The sequence below is a fragment of the Elgaria multicarinata genome, chromosome 9, assembly GCF_023053635.1.
Source record: "Elgaria multicarinata webbii isolate HBS135686 ecotype San Diego chromosome 9, rElgMul1.1.pri, whole genome shotgun sequence".
NCBI lineage: Eukaryota > Metazoa > Chordata > Lepidosauria > Squamata > Anguidae > Elgaria > Elgaria multicarinata.
The window spans coordinates 68,665,337-68,683,265 of NC_086179.1; the positions used below are offsets into that span (position 1 = coordinate 68,665,337).

Sequence of the window (17,929 nt, forward strand, 5' to 3'; positions counted from 1 at the left end):
ATATTTCATTAATTCAACAGTTCCCAGCTACTAAGCCAAACTCTTGGTTTTTAAATGGTCTTTTTTTTAAAGGAAAAGTAAAGTAAAAAGGGGGGTGGATACCACACAACACACTGCAGACTGGACAATAACAATATGCACAGAATTCTGACTTGATCCTCCTATAGCAAACACAAAATTAAAACTCTTTCAGTCCATGCTAAGGCCTCTTTAAGAGCACCTCTGCAAAAGTGTGTGTAGGTCTCAAGGACCCAGTTCAGCACTTGAGTGGTAAACCACAAATGCAAGAATTACAATCGCCACCCTCTTGCAAAAAAGAAAAAAGGAAAAAGAGCTGCAAATCACAACCCACAGAGCCTGAATCACACTTAAATGCTTGTCATGCACCGGAGTTTTCCCACAACAGGTTTTTCAAAGTTCCATCAAGTTGGGGAAGGCCCTTGTCAATCTGGTTCTGAAGACGGAGGGGATGGGCATTTGTTTATTGATACCGACAGTGTGGGAGGCACACCATGCATGTAGAAGCTCCTGTAGAGCCCTTTGAATCCTGACCGCTAGGGTCAGCCCTGGTGGACTACAAGCCACCCCTTATTTTAATTACTGTTTTAAGGGATCTTCTGTTTAATTCGTTTCTCACTGTGGGGCACTGTGGGCAGTTACAATGGCAGGCGACTCACAGTGGTGCTGTGTAGATCTCAGCATTGCCACCGCCAGCAGGAAAACCCGCATGGGTGTGTGTGTGTGTCTATCCATGTAGAAGCGGCTCCTTAAATCACAAGTCAATCCTGCTGGTCACAAAATGGGGAGCATGGATTTTCCACACCATTGGTACCGATGGACTGCATGCCAAGGTTCTGTTTTGCTCATATCTGCCATGCTGAATATTTGGGGTATTGGGCGGGGGGGGGGGGGAGACATCTGGGCATGGGTGAACACGTGTCCCAGAGAGAGCAAATATATTGCATTAAAACACCAAGCACCTGTGAAACCATGCTTTAACTTGGTCTGCCTTTTAAGAATCTATTGTTAAAACAGGCAGTTTTATTAGCAATGGTTTTCACTCTTACAAAACATGTTGTGCTCCATATAATTACTTCCCCCTTCCAGTGCACCCCACCCCTGAATTTATTCTAGCAGGATTTCAATGGTGTCAGGATTGAATGATGCATGCCAAGTCAATTTCTATTAGGAATTAGCCTACTTTTAACATGCTATTACTCACTTTCAGAATAACAGGCTAGCTGCCAACACTGGCTTCCTTCCCTGACTCCAATATTATCTAAATCAGCTTATGTGGTTGATGGATCACAGAACGTTAAAAAGGCCTAGCTAAACACAGACACACAAGAAGCAACCACTTTGTCCTGCTCTACTAGCAGTCAGCATTGCTAACCAGAAGCATGAGGTACACATAATCTAGCAACAGCAACAAACGCAATGTTATACATTTGGCTTTAATCAAAAAGGTTTAATTGTGCTTCTTCTAGCAGGCCTACATTTTTTTTTAATCAAACACTCAGCCGTTAGCTATTTGAAAGTTTGAAGGGGATTGCAGAAGAATGCTGCTTTCAGAATAACAGAGCATAAAAACAATTCAGTATCCTTTTTTTTCTTTTTTGGCTAAAATTTACATATCCCACTTGTAGCAATGCCATTGTTTGAGATTTGAGCAAAGTACAACATAGCTCAGGAGGAAGTCAACCATTTATTGGGCGTGTGTAAAATTACCTGTGTTGGTAGTTCTAAAGACATTTACCATAAAATAATCTGAACGTTGTGCTTCAGAAACAAGTAAAGGGAAAAGAGGGAGGGAGAGGAAAGAGGAAGAAAATAATCATTTTTGTTCGTTTGGGGCCTATTTACAAAAGAAAGAAAAAAGAGACGGATCTCTCTGTTTTACCAATAAATAAGCCAGATGTTCATATCAATGCTCATGCACATTCTAAGGTGGAAACATGCTTGTATTTACACGGGGCACGATCCGGCTGGAGATGTTCCTGCGCAAGCCCCATTTAAATGAACTGGCCGGATTCGTCGTGCTCCTGTGCAGCTCCGTTTCATTTTTATGGGCCTTGTGCAAGAGACCCCCCCTAGATGAGATGTGTCTATACACAGTACTCTCCCTCCAAAACCCGCTAGCCAACAGCAGCAGAAAGTGCATTTTCCCCTCCTTCATTCGTTGCATTGTACATGTCCATTTGACGGTTCCTTCAGTCCAGCTTCTGGGGGATGCAGCCTTCCATTTCCACGACTTCTGGCCACCCTTCATATTTGTTTGTATCTTTGTTGTTTCTAATATGCTACAAACAGAAAGCAATTTCACCATTGAAATGTAGCTGCAGGTACATTGATGGTGCTATATAAATAAATAATAATAATAATGCAGGAGTCATCCTTGCAAAGAAATCTAAACGTTTACTAGCCTACAAATCAGCATTTCAGTTTCAGTTTGGCTGGAGAAATAATTATATGTGCATATCAGTCCCTAATGAAGGGGTCTTGAACCTCAGTCAGCTCAATTTCAGAGAAGCTCTCAGGGGCTACATTACCGGTGGGCAGAGCCAAAAGCCCAAGGACTCCAGTCAGTTATGAGTTAGGGATTATACATGCCACCTCCCAAGTCTAAACCAGAAAACAAACCTGCTCAAATGGGCTTTTAGTCTTGATTCCTTTCCCACCACAGAAAACCCAATTGTCTCTGAAGCCAAGGGTCATGATGGACGTGCTTCCCAATTCAGCTACTAGTTTCCGTGCTTCTTCATTAAGCCTTGAACAAAATGCAAAGAGCTTTAATACAGGAACACAATGTTATCACTGCATCTTCTGGTTTGCATGTAATGACAACCCATGGGTTGCTTAAACCCATGGGCAGCCTCCAGTCTGTTTGCCACTTATACTTTGTGTCTGGTTTAAAAAACAACCCACGAGTATCCTGTCCCTGGGTTGTTTGGTGTGACGAGAGAACCTGGGACTCTCGGTTGTTGAGGAAGAAACAACCCAGAGTTTTAACCCAACAACAAACCATGAACTGTTTTCTAAATGGGATGCAAAGTAGAAGTGGCCGGCGGGAAGCAGCATGCTCCCTCCCTCCATGCCACCACATGGGTTGGTTGTTATGTGCAAACCAGGTCTATATAGTTGATTCAAATAACGGCTCTGCTTCATATAACATTCAAATTTAATCTTTATTGTGCAGACAGTACAATCAAAGCTGTTTTTCATTGGGCCACACATATCTATATTACCCTACCATTTCTGCTACTGAATGCCATCTCCTTAGAACTTCCAGACTCTTGGATCAAAAATGGCCCTTGTTCTTATTAATTCAAATATTCTTGCATCTTCCTCACCCTGCTCTCATTGCCACTTCACCCACTGTTTTACGCTCCGGATGTACAGCCTACGTGAGGACAAGTATTTTAAAGTTCTGAGGTATTTTCCAAGTAAGGTTTATGGATGACGCATTCAGATAAATCAGAAGAAAACATGGCCTCTAAGGGTTAAATTAGATATGGCACCATTCACAAGCCTGATGGGGCGCAGAGGTCTTTTATAAAAATGAATAATAGCAGAATCTGGAATGGAACTGGGCGTGGCGGGGGGGGGGGGGAGGAATGGGGAGACCTTAATCTTTTGCTCCCTGCTGTGATCCTGAACTGGGATCAGCCCCGTCCATTCCTGTTATTCACATTGGAAAGGAAGTTCTCATTCACAGCAGTGAAAGTTTTCCTTTCCAATGCAAAAAGCGTATGAGGAGGTGGGGCTGATCTGCAGGGATTAAGTTTGCAATTTACTCTGAAAAAAACATTCACACAAATGTGCTAATTACATAAATGGCATCATGTCTGGTTTTGGTTCCAACTTTACAGGGTTGGTGGAATATGTAATCTTGGTACACAAGCTCCAATTTTTGCTAAATCACAAGCGAGAGTATTTGTAGCGCAGTTACCATACAATGTTAGATCACTGTACGGCATTATCTTCATAGATATTCATAAATTCTGGTTCTAAGCTGTCATTGACTAGAACAGTTTGTTTAGTGGGTTCCTTCCATCTTTTTCAGTTTGGGGAAATGGCTGAAGGAGCTCTCAGGCTCAAGAATCACGAGGAAGTGTTCACAACCGCTACTACATCAACCCACAAACTCAGTCCTTATCCATATGACTGACTTCACTTGCCACACAGCCTCTCTTGGATTTTATTGATACCTGTGGTTTTAGTGGCTTTTGCCAGATAGAAACAACCTGAGGTCAGGAGTTATTCTGATTTTCAAGATTGGTATTTTATGTACAAGGAAGGAGTCCAAAAGTTATACCAAATAAAATTTTCTGTGTTTCCTACAGACTTACTTAGTGGCACCATCGTCATAGGTTGCCATTAATACAATCGTTCCATCTGGAATTGTCTTCAGGAAGTCAATAAATGGAGCTACATCTAAACCCAATGGAAGCACACATTGTTAGCGCAGAACAGAGTTACACAGACAGCCTGCAACTTAACCACAAACAGAACCTTTTGCAATGTTTCCATTATAACAAGGGAACTCCATAAAACATAAAATGTGCTTGGTTTAGGAGCTTATAAGAATTATCCTCAAAATGTTCCTTAGCTAAATTTTCGTGTCAAGTATTCTCAAGATGTTCTCTGAAAGGAATTGCTCAAAAAATTGGTATCTGTGACAGCATTTGATATGTGACATGCAACAGTACTTAATATTTGATGGTACTGATAACCAATACGCAGTGGTAGTGGTAAATCTTGTGGTGTGCAAACTTTCTACCATCAGCCAATGCTTTCCACATTGAATTGTTTATTAAGGAACTCCGCCACATCAGCTACCAAATCCCCACATGGGTTACTGGGTCATGTTCTAGGTACACACTCAGGTCATGCATCACACTGTCAAGCCTTTCAACTGCCCCTTGTGAGCCAAGTGTGTGTCCACAACACAAACAACATTATCCTGTGACTGTGCACTGCAGAAGCATTTTTGTTAGTTCACATATAAATAACAACACAGTATTTGACAGCTGCCAGTTTAAGGAAACATTACATTTGAAACCTGCAAATGGTCAAGAGATGCCAGCAGATGTAAAGCATCCAAGTTTCAATGTAAAAAGTTTCACAGCAATTTGTTTAAAGAATGTTGAATCCAAAACTCGTTTAACACCTGAATTCAGAATTTCTCATTCAGCATAATAGAAAATATTTGATTCAGCTCTAGGCCTGATACAACTGCATGTAAATTCGGAATGCACAACAGACAGCCCATCAACTCCGAATAAGTAAAATGGAGCAAGAACAGTTTCATTCTTCTTAAGTGTTAACTGTTTTGAAGGTCAGAACCACACATTTCTGCACTTACCTCCACCCCACATGTCAAAGTACTTTGTGTCCAACGCTTCACCGGTTTTGCCTAGAAAAGGGATGACACATGATATGCGGTGCAATCCTATGCATGTTTACTTAGATGTAAGTGCCACTGTATTCAGTAAGGCTTATTCCCTATTAAGCATGTTTAGCATTGAAGCCTTAAGAAGCTTTAAAGCAATAGCCTGTTCAATAATCACAACAGATAAGGCAAACAGGTTTTGCTTGCAAGGAGGGTGCAAGTGGCATCTGCAAAAAGGGGGAACGTTTTTGTGCTTGTATCATGAAAAGTGGGCTCTTTATTCCAGATGCCACTCAATGGCAGAAACTGGTTAAGTGTACAGGACTTGCCTCTCCCTGTGACCATCGATTGGCTTCCATCAGCACGGGCACAAGTCATGACTTTCCACAGCAGCCAAGACTAAAATGGGAAAGTTTTTTGCAGGGATTCTCCTGCTAAACACCTATTCCTTAAAACCCTTATGGAGCCAATTACTAAACAGCTTTAATGTGGCATTCCTTTCCCTTTCCTGAATCCTATGGTGATTTGTGTAAGGCAACCACTCCATTGGCAGACAGGTACAATTCTATTCAAAGAAGTTTATGTTTATATCAATGTTTTTAAAGCTAGTACCAGAAGTTTAAAAGCCATTACACAAAGCTCTGCCTTGTTTTTTGTCTAACACCCTTTTTTAAACAGAAACTGGCTTCTACACAGCCATGTGCAAAATACACAAAGAATACTCTTGCCTGTAACAGCTCTGTACTTTCAGTAATGGGAAGTTAGTTGCCATTTTGTGAAGCTTTCAAGGATGATCTCTTAATGAGAGGAGCATCACTTGGGTGCTTTGCTGCATTAAGCTTTGTGTATACCAAGGTTTAGGGAAGGACACTCAAGTATATAAGCATAAACTTCTTTGAACAGAATTCTATCTATCTACCAATGGACTGGTTGCCTTACACAAATCCCCATGAGATTCACGAAAAGAAAAGAGATCCAGGGGCTTCTGATCATCGAAGGCGCAATCAAGAACAATCACTCTCCATTGCTATACAAACAGAGAAATAACATCAGGTCATTTTTTCAAAGAAAAGAAAACCTTAAATATTAATAGAGAGATCATTCTCTGAGCATTGATCCTTATGCAGCCAAAATGATAACCTCCCCACACACGAGGGAGATATCAGCAGGCTTGAGAAAGACCCAAAAAAATTAAAGTACCCCCACCCACCCCCAAAAAAACCCTTTAGGGGAAAACCCAACAACCCAATGAGAGCCGAATATGATCAGTGGCACAGAATACTGACTGTTGGGGAGGGGAAAATGGAAAACCACATGGGGCAAGGAGGAATGGAATGGAGTATCCTGGGAAAAGGCATAGTTGGCTGGAACCCTGAACAGGAGTGTTCCACAATGCAACATTTTGTTGCAGGCCTCTATTTCCCCCTCTATTTCTGATGTTCAGGCTGTGATTATTGTTGTTTATGCAGCCAAAACGGCATCACCTGTACCTCAAGAGAGAGGTATCAGCAGGTTCAGGGATACCTCCCAGTTTGCAGAAGTGCAACAAGTCTTTAGGGGGTCAAAACTCCCCAAACAGCCCACTAAGGATGCTCAGTGAGCAGACAATACTGGCTGACAGTTGGGAGGTGAAAAGAAGAAAAACGAGGGTGGAATGGAGTATCCTAAAAGAATGCTGAACAGGAGCAGCCCACGCTGCAACGTTTAGTTGTAGACCTCACTTGTCAATATATAGAATTTACAGCTCTTTGTGGCTAGATTATTTTTTTTTCAAATGTGTACATGGCTTCTGCTAAGACTAATTCTCCTTCCCTGCATTCAGGTTTCATTACTGTGTGCCTGGAAAGAATTGATGTTCATTTAAAATGACAGCACTTATGCAATTTAAAACAGTCACTTACCATTTACCAAAGCTAAATTAATGCCTCTTCCAACATTGTTTTTAACTCCACTCATCAACCTGAAACAAAAGAACAAGCAGAGGGAATTACAAGCTTCTTCCTGTTCCAGTTTTCCCTGATAAGAAGCCATGAAAAGGACGGCGTTCTTGCCAGCAAAATTCTTTAGGGAATTTGGCCACCTTCTCATCTCAGCTACCCTGATTTGGCTAAATGAAATCTGCACTGCCAACAGCTACAGGAAGCGTCAGCTCTCTTCATCATTGTCCCTTTTCATTGCTGCTTGGCAAACCTGTGGCAGACAGCAAAACAGCTTGACAAATTAGACAAGTCGACTCTGATCTCGTGAGCCAAAGACACGGTTGGTGTCGAGGGGCTATTATGCAAAGCAAGAATCCATGAACCGCCCAGAGAGCTTCGGCTATTGGGCGGTATAAAAATGCAATAAATGAATGAATGAATGAATGAAGACACGCTATTCCATACACAGCAGTGAGATTTCACTAGTTGCTCTCATAATACACAGCTTTAAAGCCACAAACATGCACCAGGTTAATTAATCCAGCCCATGGGAAAGCTGGAACTCCTGTTATTATCCTAAGAGTAAAACCACACTCCCTTGTCACCAGTTTCCAACTAAACAGGTTTAACTACAGATATTATCTTCCATGATCCTCTAACGTACAGAAACTAAAACAAGAATTTCTGCAGGGAACATTTTAAATCCAGGGGTAAATAGCTTTTTAAAACCTGTCCGCCACTGATTCATTGTCCTTCCTCAGCTCAGTCTAAACCCTAACAAATGCTAATCAGTCTATATCCTAACATGATGTAGCATGATGTCAATCATGCATCAACACATTGTCCTAATGTCTCAGCAGAAAGGCAATTTTGTACCATTGAAAGAAAAAAAGGAAGAGAAATTTGTGTTTTATCAGTTCTGTTGAGAGTTGGCTAGTGTAACACAAAGGATTTACCACAAGGGGGTAGCAACATATCACTTCTAGATTTCTTGTTCAGGGACAAAACTGTGCTTGAAAGGACTGAGAAGAAAAATGTAAAGGATATTAAATCCCATTGAGGGAGGTGTCAGAAGAAACTGAGTTGGATTAAAATTTTGTCTATGGATAACTTTTGCGAGGACATTTCTTCTTTCCAAGCAGAGGCGCAGCTGGAGCATCAACTGAAGTTGGAAAAAGGTGTCACTCCAAATCTAAAGGGACCCCCCAAGTTGCTAACCTGAAATTTAAGGGGGAGAGCAACTCTGTACAGCACAGCCTGAATGCCTCCTTAACTTAGGAAGCAAAAAAAAAGGAGGGGGGAGTGAAGCAAGATATCAACCCATCTGAGGCTGCATCTGAGTTTCCAAATCACAACCCTGTTTTTGTTAACCCTGACGATGCAATCTAATCTTTCAAACTAGGATGCGCTAAATTATTAGAAGCCTTGATATCTTTCCGATAGAGCAGGGTGACCAAACAGGGGCTTCCTGGGAGTTTCAAGAGAAATAATAATCGAAAGCAGAGATGTTAATGTGAATATTCATGCGAGTTTTGCATATTCCAATCTTCCTCTCAACTAGTTGCTGTGGCAGATCAGTCTGAAAGAGGAAATCAGCAGACCAGGGACACCAGAGGGGTGTGAGGGGAGAATAGAGACCCCCTGCTAAAATTGGCTAGGGAGGGCTAAGCCCTACCACAGGGTGTCCCCAATATGGGGCCCACGGGCACCTTCAATGCTGCCTGTGAACATTTTTTAAAGATTAATTCATGGGTTTGTATGACATGCATACAATTTTCTAGCAATTATACATGGCGTTTAACAAAAGTGGACCAAATATACAAATAAGTATCCATTTCATGGTGACATCTATATGCCACCCATTTAAATATTGAAAGCATTGTAAGGTCCTCAATACATTGCATTATAGGAGGTGAGTGTTTATCCTTCCAATGTTGTAACAGAAGTCTTTTAGCTGACAAAAGCATGCAGAGAATCCATTTACACTGACCATTTGTTAATGGTGGAGGGGGGAGCCAAGCTGAACTGAGGCTAATATATGCAGAGAGAGAGAGAGAGAGAGAGAGAGAGAGGGCCTGTTCAGACAACATGGTAAGCCATGGTTAGGCCACTAACCCTTCTACAACAAATGGCTAGTGAGCATGTTTAAACCATGGGTATTTGGCCACCATGGTTAGGAATGGTTCACATGACACATTAAGCCATAATGTTTCACTCAAAATGATTAACTATCATGGTTTAGTGTGTTGTCTGAACAGAGCCATTGAGAGAGAGTGAGTTCAGGTTGAGTGAAGAGGCCAAGCTCTAGGTCTTGAACTGTCTTCTCGATACAGTTGGAATCCCCTTGAAATTTAATATAGGACACTGAGCACCCACCACCACCTTAAAAATAAATTGTGGTCCCTGCAGCAGACACAAGAAAAAGGGAGCATATTGGGGGCAAAAGTGTAATCTGAGGTAAATCTGTCTGAGACCAAGGAGCAAAGTAGTGGAAGGAGAGGTGACAGCACAGACATGCACGGGAAATAGGACGCACAGGGCCTGTTCAGACAACATGCTAAGCCATGGTTGGCCGCTAACCCATTCGCAGCAAATGGTAAACCGTGGTTATGCAGCCACCATGGTTAGGAATGGTTTCACATGACACGTTAAGCCATAATGTTTAGCTCAAAATGTTTAACCACCATGGATTAACGTGTCGTCTAAACAGGGCCGCACACTGCACACTGTGGCTTTCTGCTGTATATAGAATTATATCCCCTCACACTTTGCAACTTAACAACAGCCCAAGTAGAGAACCTTTCCCTTCTCACACAATACTGTTAGATATGAAATACCAAGAGCTTAAGCAAATTCTTCTCAGCTGCGACTTACCTGGCCACATTCTAAACAGAACAAGTTACAAGTTTTAGAGCACAGAGAAAGCTGGCTTGCTTTCCCTAATATTCCCTAATATTAGAATTCCCTAATATTATAAGGCCTTTCCATTGGCACAAAAGCCGCTGGTTTTCATTCCATTTTGGAGGATGCAGCAGGTGTGGTCTATTTATACAGCAAAATGAAGGGCTAGGATGGATGGCACCATTTCAGAATATAGGGGGTAGGTACCATTTTTTAATGCTCCACCAGGTGCAAACTCCCTGCAACTAGAAGGCAAACACATCAGGGGAAAACGTTCCAGCCTCGACCTTTCCCTGCTGTGCTAGTTTTCTACTTATAGGGAGGTGGTTTTTGTTGATTTCGAACGTTCAAAAATGCAAATAGTCCACCTGTAGTCTAAAGTCCAGTCCATTATACTACCTCAAGTCAGTCTGGACTCTGTGCGCCCATGCACACACATGTTCACATACATATGCATGGGGGAAGGTGAGAAATCTGTGCTATTGAGTGAAGCCACAACAAGAAAGCTGCTATCCTATGCAACTTTCAAATGCTTTTAATGTTATCAAGTCACTCTAATTACAATGAAAATTTATGAAATCTAATTGGTCATTTATTGCACTTGATCTTAGCCAAAAGCGTCTCGTAATGCTATCTACCTTATCTTTGAAGCAAAGTTCTGGGAAGCATACTGAACAAAAAATGAGTAAAGATCACAATAAACTCTGCAGTTTTATGATTTACTTGTACATCTGCATGAGCACATCTTTACTATCAGTTTGGGGCACCCAATTGAAAGTTCAGTTGTAAGTCCATTTCAAAAAGAAAAAGGTCGTCATACTTCATGGTATTTCATGCACCCTTCCCATGCAAAATACATTTTGCTGACAGGTTCACTAGTTCTTCAATTCCCCTGGATTGGATTGAATGAGGGGCCATAGCAACTGCTTTGCATTCAAAAGGTCCTCAGTTCAATTCCCAGCATCTCTGGGTAGGGCTGGAAAAAATCTTGCCTGAAACCTTGGACAGCTGCCACCAGCTGCAGTGCTTTCTATGGAAGGGAAGAATGATCCAATCTCAGATTCCCCCTCCTTTAGTCCCTGGGATGCTATCCCATAGGGTTGCTCTGCTCATATATTTATTTAAAAGACTGATACACCACTTTTCATGGGAGGATCCCATTGGAGGAAGGGGGAGGCGGAGACCATTTTTTGCAATTTCTCCTTCCTCTGTAGCACTCTGAAAAGCTTCTCTGGAGGGCCAGGGGACCACCCAGAACAGTGTAGATGGTGGTACGAAGGGGTGGGGTTCTGGGGGGAGTTGCAGGGGGCAATGGTTAGAACTGTCTCTCTCCCCTTCTTCTAGTAAGAGTCTCTGATGGATCTCAGTCCCATCTACAAAGATAAGGAGAGTTTTCGTTTGCAGAGGGGATATTCCTTATCCAATCCTCTGGTTTTTGGAAAGAGACCTATTGCTAACTAACTGACTTGGCAATAAAATATATGGCAATGTGGGGTAAAGGAACAAAGACGCTAACGAATATTCAAAATGAACTCTATTTTTAACACAGATGTTGTTTAACAATATATTATTTATAACTAGAACTAGCAGCAAGCATATTTACTAGCACTGGGGGAATGTAGCTTATGTTTCCATGTTAAATTAAGTGCAAAGCACATTTCCTGTCCAAGACTGAATGCAAGTCGCCCGTCACAACAATGTGAAAAGAAACCAGATCATACATACACATTATCTTCTACGCAAATTTTGGGTCCAACTACGTTGGCTGCTCCGCTTGCCATTTTGAACGCAAAATGATTCTCTGGACAAGCTTTTGTAGTTCCACATTTATATCTTGGGGGCTTTGTAGCTTTGGAAAAAGAAGGAAGAAATGTCACTAAAAGAAAAAGATTATATAATTTCAGATGTTCTCTTTCTTCTACAAAAAGGTTTTACAGGAAGAATACCAGCACTGAGTTCAGCTTGTCCACTTATTTATTTATTATTTATTTATTTAAAACATTTATATCCCGCCCTATATCATTAAGATCTCAGAGCGGCGTACAGATAAAAACATACAGTATAAAACAATAAATATGCACAGTTAAAAACAAATTAAACCATGATCCAAGTTAAAACAATATATAATTTAAAAGCAGTAAAAGCAGTTAAAACAGTTAAAACAATGTGCCAGTGAGTTTAACCATCAAAGGCTTTGTTAAAAAGCCATGTTTTTACTTGGCGTCGAAATGCAATCAATGTTGGCGCCAAACAGGCCTCCAAGGTGAGGGCATTCCACAGTCGGGGTGCCACAACAGAGAAAACCCTCTCCCTTGTCCCAACATAGCATATATGTTGCATTGGTGGGATGTGGAGAATTGCCATTTCATTTCGTCTCCATTTGATCTGCAAGGTAATTCTTATAACAGAATCCTCTAAAAGATCATTAGGGGGAAAAGTGTGATGTGAAGCCAGACAACTTGCACACTCACCTTGGCAAATTCAGAGTTAACTATAAGGTCTGGAGTTGGCTTTTTTCCCTCCTCCCTCCCCATTACTTTTTCCTTTTATGCTGCAGTCATCTAGATTGGAAGCCTGAGGGCAGGAACTGCCTTGTGTATGGTTTTGTTTTGGTTTTTTAATTGATCCGTAAACCATTTGGGAGCTTTGTGTAAAAACACTTTCAATAAATAATATGCAATGCAAATTCTTTCTTACTCTTTTCTGTTTCTTCAGCTTTGAATGTTACACAGAAGAGGGAAGAAGATATAATGAAGAGACTATCTCAAGTGGGAAGTGAAGCTGGCAGATATCAGGCGCATAAGTGACTTGTGCCATTTGTCCTGCCCTCAACCCCTGGGACCCATCTGGCAAGCCATATCTACAACCAAGCCTCAGGGAGAATTTTCCTATTAGCATTCAGCTGCCTTCCTCCCCCATTTTACTGACTCTACAACCACAGTGTTTGTCACGGGCTTGCAGCCGCATATGCAGGACCTGGGGCAATTAAAATTTGGAAAGAAAAAGAAAAGCACAGCAGAAACAGCAAGCTTCAAACAAACTAGGATCTGCTCTGGACAGAAGGAGGAAAGTCAAATTCTCACTGGTCAGAAAATAAAAGAATATGTGACTCTGAAGGTCAACATTCCCTCAAGTCTGCCTCCGCTTTGCTTTTTTTTGAAAAAGAGATCCGAATCAAAGCAGATATTAAACTTTCCAGAGAATGCTTAAGTAATGCTTACTTCCAGCCTAGATCCGAGGGTGGGAATATCTTTATCAAAGAAAAAGCTAAGGTGGGGGGTGGGCAAGGCTTTCTAGGTAATGTGGTGCCCTTGGACAATTTTCTTGGTGCTTGCCAAGGTGCCCGACCTCTCCCACTTAAAAAACAAACAAACCACATTTTCTTACCAGCACCTGAGATCGCTGTGAAATAGATTTCTGTTGGTGCTGTAAACTATGGGTTTAAAGGAGTTGTTGACTGTGCCATGGCTCAGTCTTTTGGGCAGGTTTCTTGTTTTTTGCCATGCTCCAATGGCAATCATTTTGCAGTAGTGCTCTGGGCAGATTCAGAAATCGCCTGCTCCTGTTCTAGATCCTCATCTAACTCTTTTGAATTTTCAGTCAATGAACTTCCTTTTTCCTCACTGCTCTTAGACCATGATATAGACAGGTTGCTAACCTGTAACTGTAGTTCTTCGAGTGGTCATCTGTGCAGTCACACATATGGGCTCTGCGCCTGCGCGGGGCCAGCTTCGGAAACTTCTATAGCTGAAAATCTTTTAGGCGGGAACCCCTCCCCCACCGTCCACTGAGCATGCTCAGGGGTTCCCGCCTAACTCCCCAGTTCCTGAAACCGCCTAGACAGTCTCACTGAGGAGAACCACCAGGTGATCAAGAATTAATGACACCATAGTGGGGACGGTGGGAGGGTTGTGTGACTGCACAGATGACCACTCGAAGAACTACAGTTACAGGTAAGCAGGTAAACAGGTTTCTTCTTCGTGGTCTCTGTGCATCACACATATGGGCGAATAACAAGCTGACTTACCGGAGGTGGGTGGTGTCAGGTCATAGAAGAATCTCACAGAATTGCCGATAGGACGGCACGCCCAAAACCGCAGTCTCTACGCAATCTGACATCCAGACGGTAGTGGCTGGCAAAAGTCAGTGGAGTCGACCAGGTAGCCGCTTTACAGAGGTCTGGCGATCCCCTTTTCGAAGGCTGTAGACATGGCCACTCCTCTCGTGGAGTGAGAACACACCTTACCCTCCAACGGAAGGCCAGCGAGTTCATAGGCTAGCTTAATAGTCTGAACCACCCAAGCAGATATTCTCTGTGGAGATGCCTGAAGTCCCTTTTGCTTGCCCCCATAACAAACAAAAAGCCTTTGGGATCTCTGGAGGGTAGCAGTTCTGGACTGGTAAAAGGCGAGGGCCCGTCTTACGTCCAGGGTATGTAAAGTAGACTCAATAGGGGACGTCGGCGAAGGGAAGAAACTTGGGAGCGTGATGTCCTGCCCAAGGTGAAAAGAGGAAACGACCTTCGGAAGAAAAGCTGGGCCCGGTCTAAGGACCACCTTGTCAGCATGAAACACCGTGTATGGTGGATCTATGCGAAGCGCTGCTAGTTCGGATGCACGCCTAGCAGATGTGACTGCCACAAGGAATGCCACCTTGAAAGTTAGTAACCGCAAGTCAGACCTTGCTAAAGGCTCAAAGGGCTTGGCAGATAGTGCCTTGAGCACCACGGAGAGGCTCCATTGAGGAACAAAAGAGCGAACTGGTGGAATGGTGTTTTTCATGCCCTTCATGAACCGCTTTGTCAAAGGGTGCGTGAAGACCGAGCAGCCCTGAATCCAGTGGTGTGAGGCAGAGATAGCTGCTAAATAAACTCTAAGTGACGAGAACTTGAGTCCTTTTTTAAATAAAGAAAAAAGAAAGGAAAGCACTGTTGCTATTGGTGCTGAAAACGGGTTCTCGTTTCTACTAAGGGCAAAAGCAGAAAAAGCTGTCCATTTATTTGCGTATGACCTTCTAGTAGCTGGTTTCCTAGCTGCTAGGATAATGTTCCATATGTCAGTGGGCAGCGGTTGGTTGTCTAACGCTGCCTTATCCTCCAAGCTGTTAGGTTTAGGGACTGGACATCCGGATGGAAGATGAGTCCCTTCCCCTTGGATATGAGGTTGTGGCATTGGGGCAGCCTGATATACTCCGCTGAGCACAGTTTGAGTAGCGGAGTGAACCACGGCTGCCTTGGCCACCAAGGCGCTACTAAGATGGCGCTGGCGCTGCACAGCTTTACAATGACTCTTGAGAGGAGTGGTATGGGGGGGAACAGGTACAGAAGCTGTCCTGTCCACGTCCTCTCGAAGGCGTCTCCTAGAGATGCAGTCCTGTGGCCTGCCCACGTGCAGTAATGGTTGCAGATGGCGTTCTCTGGTGACGCGAATAAATCTATTACAGGCTGTCCCCATGCCTGAAAGATCATGTCCAAAACACTGTCTTTCATCCGCCACTCGTGCGTATCTACAAAGGTGCGGCTGAGGTCGCCTGCCAGGATATTGTCCTGGCCTGCGATATGAATGGCAGACAAAGTCATGTCGTGGGCAATTGCCCAATGCCAAATGTCCAGAGTGAGGGAAATCAGGTCCATAGACCGCGTCCCACCTTGCTTGTTTATATGCCAGACAGCAGCCATATTGTCTGTATGGATCTGGATTACATGACCCGACAAGGTCTGCTGAAAGGCATACAGTGCTTTTTGGATAGCCAACAACTCCAAAACGTTGATGTGTCTTTTCCTGTCGAGGGAGCTCCAGTGCTCTTGTATGGTTAGATCTCTGCAGTGGGCTCCCCAGCCCAATAGGGACACGTCTGTCATTAGATGTTGAGATGGCAGTGGGGGTTTGAAGTCCAAGCCCTGCGTGATGTTGGCCAAATCTGTCCACCAAAGAAGAGTGTCCTTTACTTTGGTAGGGAGCGACAATTTCACTCGATGAGCGTCCAATGTATTGTCGTACTCCCGTAAGAGCCACAACTGTAGGGGCCTCATGTGAAGGCGCGCCCAAGGGACGACGTTGACAGTAGCTGCCATGAAGCCCAGTAACCTTTGCACCTGGAAGGCAGAGGTGATTTTAGAGCGGAAGAGCTTAAGTGCAAGTTTAATTAACGTATTAGCTCTATCCTCTGGAAGGAAAGCCCTGGAGCGGGTTGAGTCCAGAATTGCTCCAAGGAATTTAATTTTTTGGGTTGGTTGAAAATTTGATTTTTCTTTGTTGATGCAAAGGCCTAATTCGTTGAGGAGGTTGATGGTGAGATGGGTATTACGGGCGGCTTCCTGCTCCGTATTAGCCACTATCAGCCAATCGTCCAAGTAGGGGTAGATCTCTACCCCTCGAGTCCTCAGAAAAGCACAAACTGGTGCCATACACTTAGTGAAGACTCGGGGGGCAGTAGAAAGCCCAAAAGGAAGCACTTTGAATTGGAAAATGTCTTCCCCTACTATGAACCTGAGGTATTGGTGATGATCGGGATAAATTGATATATGAAAATATGCATCCTTAAGATCAATAGACGTGAACTAGTCCCCTTGGGAGAGAAAAGGTAGGATGCTTGCTAAAGAGTTCATCCAGAATTTTTTAGGGTTGATGAACTTGTTTAGCTCTCTAAGGTCCAAAATAGGTCTCAGTCCCCCATCCCGTTTTTGAACCGTAAAGCAGCGGGAGTAGAACCCGCCTCCTAGTGTGCAAGTTGGTAATCGCTCTATGGCGCCCTTCTCCAAAAGAGACGTAGTCTCTTGCAATAGAGCGTCTGTAGGTGGTGAGAACCTTGCGGTTCCGAGGGGAGGGGGGCGTAGAAAACTCTATTTTTTGCCCCGAGAGATGATGTTAAGGACCCATGTATCAGTTGTAATAGTGGTCCAATTGTTGAGAAAAGGGGCAAGGATGTCACCAAACTTAGGTGTTGAGCTGTTTGGTGTATGACAGTCAAAGATGCCGTTATTGGTTCGGGTCAGGCTTGTTCTTGCTTTGCTTGAAACGTCCTGGGTATCGTTGTCTCCTGTACTGACCTTGAGGTTGGTATGAAGTGGGACGGAATTGCTGCTGCCTTGGTTGGAACTGCTGTTGCGTTCTCGGCCAGCGTCTCTGGCAGAATGGTCTCTGAAGCTGTTGCTGCTGCTGACCAATCCCCATTCTTTTAGCCGTGTTTCTGGCTTTTTGGATACTCTCCATGGACTCATCCGTGGAAGAGTGAAAAAGTCCTTCCCATCAAGGGAGGTCCTCTATCCGGTTGCGTGCTTCTTGTGAAAGTCCTGCGGACCTAAGCCACGCATGCCGTCTTAATGCAATGGAGGCTACCATTGTTTTTGAAGCACAGTCTGTGACGTGCCTCGCCGTATTAAGTTGTTGGCGTGACAGCCTCATGGCCTCCGTGTAAAAGACATTTGCCAGCTCTCTTTGATAGTCAGGCAAATATCCAGAAAGAGATGCCATCTTTTCCCACAAAAAGGACTGATATTTTGCCATGGTGGCTTGGTAATTGTGTACACGGAGTGACAGAGACGTAGAAGAATATATTCTTCTCCCCAGGCCGTCCAGTCTACGACCCTCTTTGTCAACCGGAGCATTGTGTTTTCTTTGAGTGCGTCCCGGGATGCCTCCACAATAATAGAATTGGGTTTTGGATGGGTGAAGAGGAATGGTGCTGGGTTTTTTTGGAATTTTGTAAATGTTGTCAA

General features: G+C 43.4%; 1 protein-coding gene across 2 annotated transcripts in view; it reads right to left on the reverse strand.

Annotated features, from left to right (window-relative positions):
- Window positions 1-1,453: 1,453 nt before the first annotated feature.
- FAM3C (FAM3 metabolism regulating signaling molecule C) overlaps window positions 1,454-17,929 on the reverse strand; it is a 38,821-nt gene continuing 22,345 nt past the window's right edge. For both annotated transcript variants that reach the window (XM_063134063.1, XM_063134064.1), the window contains exons 5-10: window positions 11,938-12,061; window positions 7,294-7,352; window positions 5,366-5,416; window positions 4,350-4,434; window positions 2,641-2,767; window positions 1,454-2,300 (exon numbers count right to left, since the gene is read on the reverse strand). In XM_063134063.1, the coding sequence (XP_062990133.1) occupies window positions 2,211-2,300; window positions 2,641-2,767; window positions 4,350-4,434; window positions 5,366-5,416; window positions 7,294-7,352; window positions 11,938-12,061 (536 nt within the window). In that variant the 3' untranslated portion in view covers window positions 1,454-2,210. The remainder of the gene's footprint in view (window positions 2,301-2,640; window positions 2,768-4,349; window positions 4,435-5,365; window positions 5,417-7,293; window positions 7,353-11,937; window positions 12,062-17,929) is intronic.